Source organism: Talpa occidentalis, unplaced genomic scaffold, assembly GCF_014898055.3.
Source record: "Talpa occidentalis isolate TD23 unplaced genomic scaffold, MPIMG_talOcc4v2.1, whole genome shotgun sequence".
NCBI classification, from domain to species: domain Eukaryota; kingdom Metazoa; phylum Chordata; class Mammalia; order Eulipotyphla; family Talpidae; genus Talpa; species Talpa occidentalis.
In genome coordinates, this window is record NW_026555331.1 from 55,409,418 (window position 1) to 55,425,647 (window position 16,230).

General features: G+C 33.1%; 1 protein-coding gene across 7 annotated transcripts in view; it reads right to left on the reverse strand.

The window, feature by feature from the left end:
* SGK3 (serum/glucocorticoid regulated kinase family member 3) overlaps positions 1 to 16,230 on the reverse strand; it is a 110,079-nt gene that overhangs the window by 24,263 nt on the left and 69,586 nt on the right. For all 7 annotated transcript variants that reach the window (XM_037505781.2, XM_054692215.1, XM_037505791.2 and 4 more), the window contains exons 4-8: positions 13,620 to 13,692; positions 9,324 to 9,399; positions 6,734 to 6,821; positions 2,882 to 2,931; positions 394 to 451 (exon numbers count right to left, since the gene is read on the reverse strand). In XM_037505781.2, the coding sequence (XP_037361678.1) occupies positions 394 to 451; positions 2,882 to 2,931; positions 6,734 to 6,821; positions 9,324 to 9,399; positions 13,620 to 13,692 (345 nt within the window). The remainder of the gene's footprint in view (positions 1 to 393; positions 452 to 2,881; positions 2,932 to 6,733; positions 6,822 to 9,323; positions 9,400 to 13,619; positions 13,693 to 16,230) is intronic.

A 16,230-nucleotide genomic window follows, 5' to 3' on the forward strand; every position in this document is an offset into this window, starting at 1 on the left:
GCGGGGATTGACCCGGCGCTGCAGAGGCTGCAGACAGCTTCACAGCACTGCGCTCAACTGCCTGCACCACCAGGGAGGCCCCTGACTGAATATTTTCAATAAACTACTTCATCCCTAGGTTGTAAGCATCTCAAAGACAGTAACCATTCAGTTTTGTTCACTACTAATCTAACAAGGGCCTAGAACAGTGCTTGGCACATTGTAGGGGCTCAACAAATACTTGCTGAATAAATGAATTTTATATTAGAATTTAAGTAGATGCTTTATCTCCTTATTTTGTTAGAATTCTAAACATACAGAAACCATCTCAACTCTATATCCTGATACCAGCAAGCCCTGTAACCTCACATATATTTACTTATTTACTAAATGAGAAAATATAAACACTCTTACCTTGCCAAAGCTGCCTTTCCCAATAACTTTTAAGAAATCAAAGTCTGTTGGTTTAGCACTGAAATAAATTAACAATGGTAAGAATTAACCTCTTAGAAATTAGAAAGATGTTAACTTCTAAACAGTTCTAAGCATCTCACTCTTTAATAAATAAAAGTTGGGTACAAAACACGTTAGCATGATGACTTCAGCTGGCAATACCTCATCTTTAATATGAAATAGGTAATAGTGAATAGTAATAATACCTACTTTCTGATTAGCTGAGATACATGGTTATGTACACCTCATTAAATTCTGCTCAGAGGGACTTCAATAAAGCATCTGTGAGAAAAGTATATATACATATACAAGCACACACGCACACATACATGTGTATGTATGTACTTCTTTGAATTCAATGGAGATTCCATCTAAACCAACTGTATCAACCCAAACCCTCACTACTGTTGTTAATGAGGAACTGCATAACTATATTAATTAGTGATCTATTCCAAGGATTATCTACTTTGGCTATTCATGTGAAGAGACAGTTACTGGCTGGAACATGTAATAAAGTCACTAAGAGAAACTCCTGATGGAGAAAAGTCATCACAGAGTTTTGCATACGTATCATTTATTGGAAATTACAGACAAAAGACCTCTTTGCTGATTCTAATAGCTGGTGATGTGGGAAAGGCAGGAGTAAAGAAGCCAAAAAGAATAGTCAGATTATCTTTTTATATTAACCTATCCAATAAAAACATTAGCTGTATATATACAAAAGCACAAGCAACAGAAAACTTTGTTTAAGCAGTCATAAGAGATATTTTCCTCAATATAGTGTGTATTCCTAAATTTTACAAGGAAAAGGGAATAACCCCAGTTAGATTTTAATTTCCTTCAATTCATTATCAAAAGAAACAGTCAATTCAAACTTGAGAGTAACACAAGTCTGGTTAAAATGTAACAGTTAAAGATTAGGCAGATAAATACTTAACTAAGCATAGATGTTTTGCTTTTTCAATACCCTGGTCTTTGGATTATTTTTTTCTCTAATGGTATGTTAAGATACTGAAATAATTTTTTAAACAAATATAATCATGAAAAAAGATGCAAATTTCTCAAACACAGTAAATGGGCTAACCAAGGCATACCCAAGGCTTTACCGTGAACTATTGGTGATGAACTCTAACTGAAAGTACGTTTCAGTTTTTGAGCTGCCTGACCAACTTAATGCTAAGAAGACCAAAAAGAGAATTCAAAATCAATTTCCTCTTCCAGCTACTATCCAATTCTGTGCCTTCCTTTGGAGTGAAACTCAAGTAAGTTATCTAAATTTACTGTCTATGCCTGTTGCTTTCTCTTCTATCGACAATTCTCTCTTGAATCCTTTTCTATCAGGGTCTTGTTCCCACCACATCATTGAAAATGTTCGTAAAGATCACCAATCACTTCTCAAAGTTATGGTCAATTTCAATCTTCATCTTACTTGCCCTATTCGCAACTTAAGAATGTTAATTACTCTCCATCTATTTTCTTCATCTGATTTCATGACATCATATTTCTAGTTTTCCTCTTCTCATACTAATTACTCTTCTTATGTCTCCATTATTGGTCCTCCCTGAACTTATTATAATGCTGAAGTATCTGAAGATACAATCCTTGGACCAACTCTTAGCTACCTATAATCATTCTCTAACTGGTCTAAAAGGATGAGGGAAGCATAGGGTCCTGGGATAAATGATAGACTATTTTAGAATTAAATGGAAAAGACTGTAAGGATAATTAAAAGTAGGGATAACCAACATACTTCTCCTCCTTCAATCCATGGCAAACTTCACTATCTGTAAAGGGCAATTGTTAAACTAATCCAAGAAGTAGACTTGGAATCTTTCTTTGTAGTTAGTATTCTAGGAATTCACTTCTAATGACTTGCCAGAGTTTGCAGTCAGAGTGTGCACAAAGTCTGTATTTACTACTCCAGGTGTTCCTTAAAAAGTTTCCCTGTGTTCAAATAAATAAGGGACTATGGGAAAGATTGAATAAAGAAAGTTTAAAGCTTCTAACATGCTAATGTACACTGTGACTACTCTGGAACAAGCTGACTTAAGGGTTAGAGTTGTACAGTGATACTGAGTACCCAGGAGAATTTATCAATAAGACCTGCACAGATGCTGTTGTCAGAGTATCTCCCAGGACCTATGGTCCTCGGGGAAGCATGGTCTACTTACATCACAAACACATACATACATGCACATCCTAGAAAAGTGACAATGGCAAAATAATAGAACCCAGGTAATAATCCATGGATTAAAAGATCCTCAGAGCTTCACTAAAGAGAAGCTAGAGCAGTAATTTAGGTAAGCATACGACAGTACCGTAGTCACTGTAACTATGGTTATATTTCATAGCTGTTCAGTTAAATTGGTTTAATTATATATAACTGCAAATTTCAAAAAAGGATCTTTCTAAGTTTAGTTAGAGACTGTTTGAGACAAATTAAACCTACTGAGGATTTCCAGATGGTCCCAGGTTGATGTTCTGTGAGGTAGAGTGTAACTGTTGGGATTGGGAAAAAAAAAAAAGCAGTAATCTTATTGGAACTTCAAAGGTTATCAGTCAATGAATGTTTTTGAAACAAGTAATACATAATTTTATTGTAGATATTTTGCCATGTTAAAGAAACCTAAAATCCAAATTCTTAAATGTATATGCTTACTTGGGAAAATACATAGTAAATATGAGACAATCATTCTTACAAGTTTCAAGAACAGTTGTAAGGAAAATGGTAATAATGCAGAAATGTAGCTCAAAGTTGACAAATGAACAAAGCAAATTGGGAAGGCTCCTTGAAAGAGGTGGATATTGAAACTAAAATTTAAAATATTTGTTAAATTTTTTTCTTATTTTCAAATAGCTTATTAAGAAAAGAAATTAATCATAATGAGGAAGACTGCAAATATTAGACCAAGAGTGTTAATGTGATAGTAGGTAAACATATTTCTAAAACTAAAACATACAGACAAAAGAGTTTCTGTTCTAATTCCAGCACTGTGGCAATAAAATTTGAGATTTTTCTCCTCCAACAGTTAAACAGGATAAAAATTTTTATCAAAGTCATTTCTTATTAGAGACATATGCCTTAAACTTATCTGATACTTAAAAACATATAAATGCTGATTTATTAAATGAGGTGTCCTGTTGTAGCATAACCATAACATGGAATACTCTTAAAATATTACAGTGCTCTTTGGATCTGATAATGTAAATCATTAAGCTATAATTTCTATAATACTCTTTTAATGAATGTGTGGAAAAGTAGAGTAGCTTTCCCTTCAGGGAACTTTTCTTATATAGATGAGGGAAGACAATTAAACAAGCATAGATTACACAATAAAGACAACTTGTGCCTTTAATTAATGTATAGTAAGTTTCTATTACTCAGCAATGATTTTCCTATGGGCACATTTCTGAAAAAATAATGAAAATTACTGGGATATATAATTAGGTAACTTTTTACTCCACCTACTATTTTTAAAAAGATTACATCTAATCACTAAACTGAGGGTGAGCTACAATTTATTAACAGAATGAATGCTAATCAAGGGTGTCTGTTTCATGACATCTCATGGCCTTTATTTTTCTTCTCTATAAATATGGGGATAGGTCCAGATGCCATCTACGGTATTTTCTGGCTATTAACCTCAGTTATCCACATAAAAGTCCTTAATAAATAGTTACAATATATGATGAAATAATTGGTGTTCTCTGCTTGTTTTGAAGATAATCTTTTCATCATTATTCTAAAACTACAAGTGAGCCTAATTCAAGTTCCAGATTTTATGGATGAAAAAAGGAAAGAGGAATAAAATTCAGATTTAAAGCCAACAGTGGTAGAATAGGAGCCAGAATTTAGGAATCCCTCTCAGTTTAGTTCTCTCTTCAAAACCAGCTGTTTCCTTCCTATAGCAAGTCAAGATAGTGTGTAAATGACCTAAATCTACATACTCTCGACATACTCTTGATTAGCAAGCAAAACATGTAGAATCATGAGTTTGTAGATTTTATTCTTCTAACTTGTTTTTGAATATGTAAATGTACTGGCAAATCAATAGTTTGAGAAAAAAGTAAAAATTTTAATAGTTTCATCTTTTACAACTAAAATATGAAAAGATTAAGAATACTTAAAGAATACTTAAAAATATTTTAAGGGGCCTCCCCGGTGGCGCAGCGGTTGAGCGCTGGGTTGCGAAGCTGCCCGCAGCCTCTGCAGCGCCGGTTCAATCCCCGGCTGCTCCCCGGCCACCGGAGGAGGGTCCCACATGGCGCGCAGACCTCTCCTGCCGCCCGCTGCTCCCCTCAGCAGTGTACTTCAGTCCTTCTGCCTGCTCTGCTCCCCGCTCTGGCTCTGGTGAATTCTCTCACCCTCCCACGCTTCTGACTGTACCCAGTGCATGTATAAATAAAACAAACAAACAAATAATAAATAAATAAAACATGCCTCTATAAAAAAAAAAAAAAAAAATTTAAAAAAAAAAAAAAAATATTTTAAGTAAAATACATAAAATCATCTGCCAACAGATGATTTAAAAAATAATTACACTAACTTGATATGATTTTTGCATAACTTTTAAAAATGGACTCTAACCACATTGTACAAATACATATATAAAATTTTATACCCTGATTTCATCTAGTAATATGTCAAAACATAGAATATTATCATCTTTAAAATGTTTTGAAATTCACAATATGTGCAGACAAATACAATTTGATTGAGGAATATCTGATTCTAATTTTTCATTAAAAATCATACTAAAATGAATATCTTTGGATTTTTTTCATCTGAAGGATTAATTTCATTTGTATCAACTCCTTAAGGGACACAAATATTTTCATGTCTGATACATGTTGCCAAATTGCTTTCCAAAAGAGTTGCACACTTAAATTGTACCACCACAAGTAATGTCAAAGGATTCTCACTGTTCCTTACCCTTATGAGTCCTGCAGTATTTTATTTACTTTACACTTTTGTTAATTTGGTAGAGGGCAAAAACTCACTTAAAATTTCATTTTCTATTGGCATCAAGGTTGAACACTTTCCTATATATCTGTTTAATAGGAGTATTTTCTTGTGCCCCTTTCCATTTATTTATTAAGATCTAAATATTCTTTTCAAAAACTGTATAAGCTTTTTACACAGATGTTATTCCTTCTTATGCTGTATTTGTTATATTTTTTTTGGTTGACTGGCCAATTGCACAGATATAAAATTAAAATATCCTTTTACATTGTCCTAGGAGCAATCATGTCAGAGATGCAGAAGATAAATCTGTTCTCTTAACTGAGAATGCTCTTGGAATGTCAGAGAAAGAAACTACTACTTTTTAGTAGTCAGGGAAAAGGAACATGCCTATTTTCCACATGAAGATTTTAGCTACGGGACATAAGCATTCCAACTCATAAAATTATCTTTTCAGTCACAAAAATTGAAAGACATTATAAAGAGTATGTGATATTCTTCAGACAAACATTCTTGATTGTTATGCATACATTAACAAGAGTTACAATCAAATTTAAATAGTAACGGTATTATCATATTTAAATGACATTTATAGTTATAATTGTTACATAATAATCCTGAGTTAAATTATTCTAATTTACCAATTCCACATAACTTTCTAAAGTAAATGCTGAAAATAGCCTCATAAGACATAAGCTTACTATATTAATGTTATCACAATTAATAAAAAAAAATAAGCAAATCCTAAGTTTACTTGGAATCCAAATTAATTATGTGCACGTATCTATAGCAATAAAAGTTAGCTGATGCCAACTGGCATGTGTATGGATTGCACTACACATAAAAACCTAACAAAGAAGGGAAGAGGTATGTAATTTGAAAAGGCCTTCCTCCCAGCTGGCCAAAATTCAAACCATGGTTTCAAGTATGGTCATGATAAAGATTTATAAGGATCAAAAAATAAGATATAAAGTGAAGAAAGCAAAATATAAAACTGTATACACTATAACATTAAAATTAGATAATTAAAATATTCTTGTATATTAAGAGAAGATTAGAAAGAAAATCAGTAAGATGATAAAATTTAATATGCCTGATTAGTGATTAACTATGGGTAATAGTACTTTCAGAATTTTAATCAACATGTGCAACTTATAAAAGCATCATTCTATAAACTTTAGAAGAATAGTGATCTGTAAGAGGTGAACACATTTGTTTTTATATATTCTACAGGGCAGAAAATTTACAATGGATGAAATTACTCCATTTTAAGTAAAAGTCCTATAATTTCATCTTTGGGGAATGGTATTTTCTGTTAAAAAACCACAATCCTGCTACCTTCTGAGTATTTCTTTCATCCTCATCTTCAGATGGATCTGACTGATGTTTTGGACTGTCCATTTGAAGGAATGCTCTGACATCTGGACTAAAAACAAAAATTAACTTTATTATGACTTTGCATTTCTACAGCTTTTCTCCCTTGTAAAACTAAAATAAAAGTAACTATGGTAACACTTATAGCAAGAAAGTCTAACCAAACCCTTAATATTTATGATTATAACAGGAATATGCAAATTAATTTTTATATATAGGGAATCCAACAGACAGATGGGCAATGCTCTAAACAGGCAGTTCACAGAAAAGAAAACCCAAATAGTAAGGAAATTTATATAAAGATGGCTAATAAATCAGAAAAGCACAAAACAATAAGATATCATTTTATGTCTACTAGCTGGCAAAAATTGGTACAAAATATTGGTAGAGACACAGGGAGATTGATCCTCATATATTGTTGATGAGAATGTAAAATGAGTCAACTTTTCTGAAAAGCAATCTGACAATACTTGTACAACTGTATATGCATTCTCCCTGGGCCCAGAAATTCCAGCTTTAGGAATAAGCCACATAAGGAAATTCTGTACAGGTTCAGTGAAGCACATGTAACTAGGATATTCATTGCAACGTTCTGTAGAGTAGGTTAATCAAAAGCAAAAGAGTCATTTATCACGAGCGAGGTGAGCAAGGAAGCTATAGTAACTGTCTCCAGAGAATTACAGTTAGCAGCCTGAAAGAGGGATTATAGCACAGTACCATTACACAAAGCAACCGTCAAACAATATCCACCAACATATAACAAACATGCTAAAGTGATCTTCATGAAATGGGTAAGGAGAAATGAACATGTGATTGAAGATGGAGATAAAAATGGGTTAAAACAAAAGAGTAGTCTTGCAGAGAGGAATGACAATCCTGAGGAAGCTACCTCCTACCCAAATCACTTTTTCCCTTCTTTTAAAAACGGAAACATAATAAACATATAATATTATAAATTAAGTGTGTAACGTTTTGATATTTGTATCTGTTGTGAAATGATCACAACACCCACCCTCCCTCAGTGGCTGATCCCAGGTGCTGGATCTCCCGGTGCCATAATCAATGCACATCAGGGGAAATCCAATGCACTGAGCAGAAGAACAAGGTCAGAGAAAGTCCAATTCCAGTATTTTAGTGATTTAGTAAATCAAGAAAATTTTAAAAAAGTCTGCTCAGAACAGTAGAAGACCTGGTAAAAACTTACACAATAGGAATCCTTGTTTAGGACAAACGCTAAAAATAGTTTTTCAGTTTTATGATCTGAAAAAGACTACTAAAATGTCATGTTTGCAGGCCTCCCTGGTGGCACAGGGGTTAAGACACAACCTATGAAGCTATCCACAGCCAATGTAGCAAGAATTCAATCCCCGGGCCAGCCGGGGAGCAACCCACATGGCGCAGCAGACCGCTCCTGACTTGCCCGCTGCGCCCCTCAGCAGTCAATCTACCTGTTCTGTTCCCCACTCTGTTTCTGGTGAATCCTCTCACCCCCCCCCCATACCTCTTGCCTGTACCCCAGTTCTTGTATGTAAATAAATAAATCTTTAAAAAAATAAAATAAAATGTTTGCATCACTGTCCATAAGGCAACCTTTATATTTACATAGATAGGTGAGCTATGGAAAGCTCCCCAGATACTTTATTTCTTCATTTCTTCTTAGAACATAATACTTAAACATATAAAACAATGTAAGCAACATATACAAAAATCACAATAAAAAAGATTATTTTTCATGTACCAAATACCAGTCTCAAAAATGAAAACACATCCCAAGCCAGGGATCAACCTGTATGTTCTTAAATATTTGTGAAAATGACCCACCTTTCTGCCTTCACTGGCAGCTGTTGGCCTACAGAAGGATGTTCATTTAAACTCATCAGCACAAGACACACATAGGACTTGAAAAGTGCCTTTATAAGCGGCTATCTAGAAAAATGCTGTGAAGAGAAGGACAGTGCTTGTCTGGGTTGATGCCCCATGTGGAACCAGAAGTAGTGGTGCACATGCCAGATCCTTGCCAACTCCTTCAGCCCTGTCTCCCTTCTGAAAGCCTACTGTGTTGCAGTCACCATGAAAGGCTGTTAAGTGTCCTGAATATTTCTGGCTTTCTGTAGCCTGTTACATGTACTGTACCCTTTGCCTGGAATGCCCTTCCTACCTTTCTTATTCTCAAACAACTACACAGTCTCTAAGTCCCAGGAAGCCTTCCTTGATCTCCCCAAGAAAAGCAGGCCACATTTTTCTTTGTTCTCTCTTAGCATCTCTATTATAAAAACTTTCCTGTTTTCAATTGCTAGTTAAAATGTCTGGAGACCTCTGGAAGGCCCACTAGACTTATACCTCTAGAAGGCAGAATTTAAAGAAATTAAAGAAGAAATTTAAAGAAGAAAAGAAGAAAATTTAAAGAAGAATTTAAAGAAGAAAATTTTATAAACATCACAAATTTTGACAAACAGTAACATTCCACAGAAGATAAACGATCTGTATCAACAGCTTATTCAGTACACTAAGTTTGGTTTCAGTGCCTCTTTAGAACATAAAGAAAATTACTTACTGGTTATAAAGCTCTGGATGTCTAACTAAATTCTGAATGAACTCATTCAGTCCTGCTCTTCTTTGTTTAATAAAATCTGTTGAGAGACATAAGCTATTAGATTTATTTGTCAGACTATGTGAATATCAATAGCTATGTAAGAATAGAAGGAGTTATTTCCTAATTCATATCTGACATACAATAAGTAATACTCAGATATATATTTTAAAATCTATAAATGCAGTAATAAAAAAAAAAAGAATAAAGCTGATAACATACTACTCAAAAGAAAATTCTTAAAAAAAAAACTATAAGCCTATTTTAGGTCCTAAATAGACGAATCACAAAACTTGGAGAGGTATTTGTTTTTTTCCAATCCTCATATACTGCCAGGTAATGAATAAAAACTTACACTATGACACTGGAAATCAGACTAATTAAAAAAAATAATTATTAGAAATTCTTGCAACTGGAGAATGGTGAATAACTGGCTGTCTAATCACCAACACTCTCCTGCTGAAAAACTCCCTCTGTTTAACAACCCCTTGAAAAAGGTCATGGAACACATTCCCTAACAATTTCCCCATGTTCAACGTGTTTTGAGTGTTGATACTTGAGGTTCAAATAAGAGCAGTTTAGCAAAAGGTTAAGCACGAAGGTTTCTAAGAATTACAAAACTTCATACAAATGTCTTATCTCTGTTACTACAAAAGTGATCTTGAATTTTTCCAAGATTTAAATTGTTACTTGCAAAATGGGAATAGTAACAATACCTATGCCTCATTATGCTACTGTAGTATAAATGAAATAATGCATGTAAGTTTATATAATACCTGGTAGAAAACGCACAACCCTTAGCTGTTACTATTTTTGTTGCTATTAATATGACTTGTACTTGTTGGGTCAAAAAACCATTATCCTAAACCCTAACTCATAAGCAATATTCTTTCAAAAGTGGAGAAATCAAAGATTATAGAAAACATCTCATAAAACGGTCATTGTCTCCAGAGAAACCTATAAACAATAAGATTAAGTAGTTTATCTAACTTTGAGTTTTGGTTAGTGAAATTATTTCTGTTCAGTAACAATTTTAATGTATAGTGGTTTGTTTTTTTTTTTAACCAAAATGTGAGTTTTTTATTTCTATTTCTTAAGTGTAAGATATAGCTATAAATGAACAAATGTAAGTTATATCTGGTCTATGTCACCAGAGAGTAAACCATACATGGGGTTTACATTACTAATAACTATACTTAGCAGTTATAGTTTAAGAACTGTATTTATTAAGTAATATAGGAGAGGGAACTAAAATGAAGGGTTGCATTTGGGATATTTAAAGAAAATCTAACAATTACATGGATGCTTTAAATTGTCCTGTGGATACTTACTGAAGGTACATTTTATACTGAGAGATCGACTGTGAAAAGAGCATAATTTCCTTTCCCCAGAGAGATACAGCCTGTGCTGCTTTAAAAGCTACTAGACTTTCCATTTCATTACTGACTTTAAACAGTTTTGAAAGTCCAATGGAAACTCCTATATAAGAAAGAAAGGTGAGAATAAAACAAGAAGTAGTTGGAATTTTGGAACAATTCCAAGCTTAATTTTTTGAAAAATATTAAGCCATCAAATATCTGGGAAAAATTCCAGGTAAGACCAAAATGCGTATCACTCTATTAAAGTTCTAAGAACTTATACAAGGTTGACATAGTATCTTTAAGACCTATAGTTGGAGATACATATTTTTAAAATTTCCTCAATGAAGAACTTAATCTGAATATAACTGTCGTAATTCAAAAGCAATTTCAATTAGAGATTCAAAAGAATGCTTACTAGGTAACAAAATGAAAGCTCTAGTCTCCAGTAAAAGTATTAAACTAACCTAAATAAATTATTCTATTTCACTGCTTCAAGAAAAATCCCAAAAGGAAACAACCTTCATATTGTGGGCTAGGAGAAAAAAATCACCACACTCTGACTTAGGGAGATGTGGGTTTTAGACCTTACACTGTTACTATAATCAGAACATCCCAATTATAATAATAATCAAGGGGCATTTAGAGCCTGCAGGGATCAGAGATCCCTTAGTGTCTTTTTTTTTTATTTCTTTTTTAAATTTTATTTTTTATATTCCCCATACAATTACAACCCCCTTATTTTGACCCCAAGCCCTCCTTTCGCCACCCCCCACCCGCCATAGAGTGTCTCTAGTTCATAGCTGTTTGTTGATTTTGTTATTTTCTTTCTTATAGTTATTCTTTTTCCTGGTCCCTTATTTAAGTTTTCTAGATTCCTGCTATGAGTGAGACCATCCGGTATTTTTCTTTTTCTTTCTGGCTTATTTTGCCGAGCATGATCCCTTCTAGCTCCATCCATGTTGCTGCAAATTGCGTGTGTTTATCTTTTTTGAATGCTGAGTAATATTCCATGGTGTATATGTACCACATCTTCTTGATCCAGTCATCTATTTTTGGGCATTTGGGCTGTTTCCAAAGCTTAGCTATTGTAAATAGTGCTGCTATAAACATAGGGGTGCAGGTGCTCTTTGGAATTGATGTTTCTGTGTCCTTTGGGTAAATACCTACGAGTGGAATTGCTGGATCATATGGAAGCTCTATGTTTAGTAGGTCAAGAAATCACACAGCTCTCCATAGTGGTTGGACCAATTTGCACTCCCACCAGCAGTGCAGGAGAGTTCCTTTTTTTCTACAACCTCACCAATATTTGTTGCTAGTTTTTTTAATATGTGCCATTCTCACTGGTGTAAGATGGTACCTCATTGTAGTTTTGATTTGCATTTCCCTGATTATAAGCGATGTTGAACATTTTTTCATATGCCTGTTGGCCATTTGCATTTCCTCTTCAGAGAAGTTTCTTTTTAGCTCTTCTGCCCATTTTTTGACTGGATTATTTTCTTTGTTTTTGTTGAGTCTCATCAGCTCTTTGCAGATTTTTGTGATCAGTCCTTTATCATTAGTGTTGTGTGCAAAAATGTTCTCCCAGTTGGTGGGGTTTCTCTTTGTTTTTGTTATTGTCTCTTTTGCTGTGCAGAAGCTCTTTAATGTAGTCCCAGCTGTTTATCTTTGCTTTCACTATCACTGCTTTGGGTGATGTGTCTGTAAAGATGTCTTTGATGTGCATATCACACAGTGTTTCGCCTATAGAGATCCTTTAGTTTTAACCCATATTTTAGATTAGGAAATAGGATAAAGGTTTTTTTTTTTTACTGTTCCAAAAAAGTAATTTTAAAATAAAATGCACGTGAAGGATGATTTTTTTAAGATACCACACACAAGTCAGATGGTAAAGAGCTAAGAGAATGAACTTTAGAGACAAACAAACCTGGAGATCCTGCCACATACAGCTGTGTGACTTGGGAGAGTGACTTAGCCTTGCTAAGTCCCTACTTTTCACATGTATGAAAATAGAGGTAAAAAGAAGCTACATTCAAATTATGAACTCAAATAGCAAAGTTACTATAATTGCTATTATTATTGTAACAATAATTATAGTACATAATAATAATAGTACAATGGTATTATAATATTAACAATAGCAATATTAAAATACAACAAAATACCAGGCTGCTACAGTGAAATATCAGTGGAGTTAGAGTCTAAGATGTAATTATCAGTATCGCCTATACCACTGGATGGCTTTATAAACTCTTTTCTTTCATTTTTCAAGTAGGGTATAGGATTAGATATCTATAAAGTAAGACCAGTTAACAAAATTAATGTATTAAATTCAGAAACCTCAACTCTGTAAAATTTTTAAGTTATGTAAATGATATTTAAAACCTTTAACTTCATATTAAGTAGTCTTTGCAAAATAAATGACTAAGCTGAAAATGACATGTTTACATTCATTATTAGTTCACTAATTATCTATTATACACTTCATACTGAAAGTACAAAAAAAGGTTTAAGTAAGACATGGTATCTATCCTCAATAAGATCAGATTCTTATAGGAGACAAATTTAAACAATTGACTTCATCTAATTAGGCACACCTAATTTAATTTCTAAATCTGTGATTTACTAGCTATGTGTGATGCTAGGCAAATTAATTAACCTAGTTGTGACTCAGTTTCTTAATCTATAAAATGGTGCTGCTGCTGCTATCCTACAGGGTTGCTGTGAGGACTGAGTAAACTGAAACATGTAAAGTGCTTAAAACAATGCCTGACACACAGCATATATGTTCCTGAGGTATTTTTAGGAGATCAAGTAGTTTTCTAAAGTCTGCACTACCATATAGTGCAATGACATGTTCAAATTTCAGTCTGCAGGGTTGGTCTATGAAGTTATTGCTTACCTGGATCAAAATTATCACCAAATATTCTCTTGGCTGGAATCTTAAGAGCCATAGCAGGAAACTGTTTTTTCAGCTAGAATTAAAGAAAAATCGTATTAATTTAATTTTATAAATCTTCCAGTGATGCATTTATAAAACGAAGTTTAATCTGAATTTTAAAACACATTTAACAAATACTTTAAAATATTATTATGATCAAAAGTACAGTATTTGATGATCCCAATAAAATGCCACATTTGTTCTACTAAAACACTTAGTATTTTTGTGTCCTGAAATTACTTAATATCTCTGTGCCTTAGTTGTTCATACAAGACACTTTTAGCACTTATCTTACAAATCTGTTGTGAGGTATAAAGGAAATCTTACGTTAACTGACTCAACTAGAACCTGGAGTGAAAGTTTTGAATTCATGCTACTCACCATTTATTACCCCAGGGAGAAGAGTGGTCTTTGGATTTTTTTATATGAATAGATTGACAATAGCTCTCTTAAAAAGCTAAAGAATTTTGTTTTCAATAACTGTTACACTAGCCTTCCCCCATTAATAATTCAAATACATTTGTTTATCAGATTTGCTTATCCCCAGCCAATCAAAAACATGGCCTGAAGAAATTAAATTTGGGGCAGTAGTTATTACAACAGGTTATTTTTATTATAAGTTTGTATCAAAAATATCCACATACAAACTACATATCTAACTACCAAATGACAGGAAATACAAAGACTAGGAGAAAGTACTAATCATGCTATATCATGCACAAGCTGCCAGCAAATTCCAGATTGAAAACTCTGTAGACAATGACCCTGTTTTTACACAAAAACTGTAAAAAGAAAGAAAAGCAAGGTGGTGGGGAAACTTAATGATTAAAAGACACTTAAATCAGTTTATCAATCAGTCATGTAAATACTAACTGAATATGTGATATTATGACATTCTTGTTAATTTATTACTTGATATATGGTATCGTGTGTGTGTGTGTGTGTGTGTGTGTGTGTATGTTAAGGCTCTTTATCTTTTTAAGAAATGTATATTAAAATATTTACAGTGAAATGATATGTGTGAAATCTGTTTCAAAATTCCAGTGGGCTAGCTAGGAATAGAAATAAAACAAGCACAGACATGTATCAGTAATTGTTGATGCTGGATGATATGTTATATAATTTTCTGTTTGTACCAGTCTCTCTACCTCTGTGTGTTCAACAATTTCCATGATAAGATGTTCGAAAATGCAAACTATGGTCATAAAAATATATTTAAACTGGCAATTATAAATACTGATTGGACATTTTACTTTTTGACTTTTACAGGAAAGCAGGGAAAGAATTTTTGTTTTCAAACCTAGAGAATTCCAAGTTGGGGTTAACCTTACTTCTGTAGTTTCAAAAAATACAATTGATACAATTTTCATTGTTTTCCTTACTCCTCACCATAGAGTGCAGAATTGGGAGGACTTAAATGAAGTGAGGGGGACACAGAAATGGGTGAAATAAGAAAAAGGAAGCAAAATTCACAAAAAATGAGGGAGATGGCATATAAAACTTCATTGTGTATATGTGTGTTATATCATCACATGATTTTTAACTGAGTAAAACCCAGGTTTTTCACCTGAGTAAAACCCAAGGGGTTAAGCAATACACTCAGATTTGTACAATACTCAAAAAAATGTTGATTATGTATATAATGATAGCCAAGAATTTCAAATAGAGCTAACAGTTCAAGTGTCCAATAATTGCCATTTTTGAATTTTTTAAAAACCAGAAGATTTAATCATCTATAAATTTTACTGACCATTATTCTGTTTAAAAAATGAGACCACTTACAGACAAAAAAGATCACCTCTATTCCTTGATTAGGCTATATTTAAACCTATATATAGTAAATTCAGTTGCATGTGTTGCACTGAAGAAAAACTAAGGAAAAGAAGAAAATAGTAAAAATAATAACTATTTCTGAAAAACAACTAATACAGGTAATTTTTAAGCTTAATCTATTAATAGTTTTACTTCTTTTTATTTTTCAGTTTCTAGAATGCATTAATTTTATGTAGAAAAAATGCATTTAAAATTATAATTTTTTTTTAAAGTTCAACTTCAATTAGCAAAGTATCTGAATATTATTTGGAACAAATATAGATACACTGAAATGCTAAATTATGATGAATCAGAAAACTAACTTTCATGACTTAACAAAACACAAGAAATTATATAGCTAGACAATGTCTAATTCATTCTGGCCCACTTAAGAAGTAATTTATCCTTTAATTGACATGCTTACCTTCTTCCATATTTATATATTACCAATGATAAATCACAGATGTATATATCAGCTAGCTATTTTTTAAACTCAAGACACAGGTTTAACACTACGTGATTTGCACATCAAAGACATCTTTACAGACACATCACCCAAAGCAGTGATAGTGAAGAGAAAGATAAACAGCTGGGACTACATCAAATTAAAGAGCTTCTGCACAGCAAAAGAGACAATAACAAAAACAAAGAGAAACCCCACCAACTGGGAGAACATTTTTGCACCCAACACTAATGATAAAGGACTGATCACAAAAATCTGCAAAGAGCTGATGAGACTCAGCAACAACAAAGAAAATCA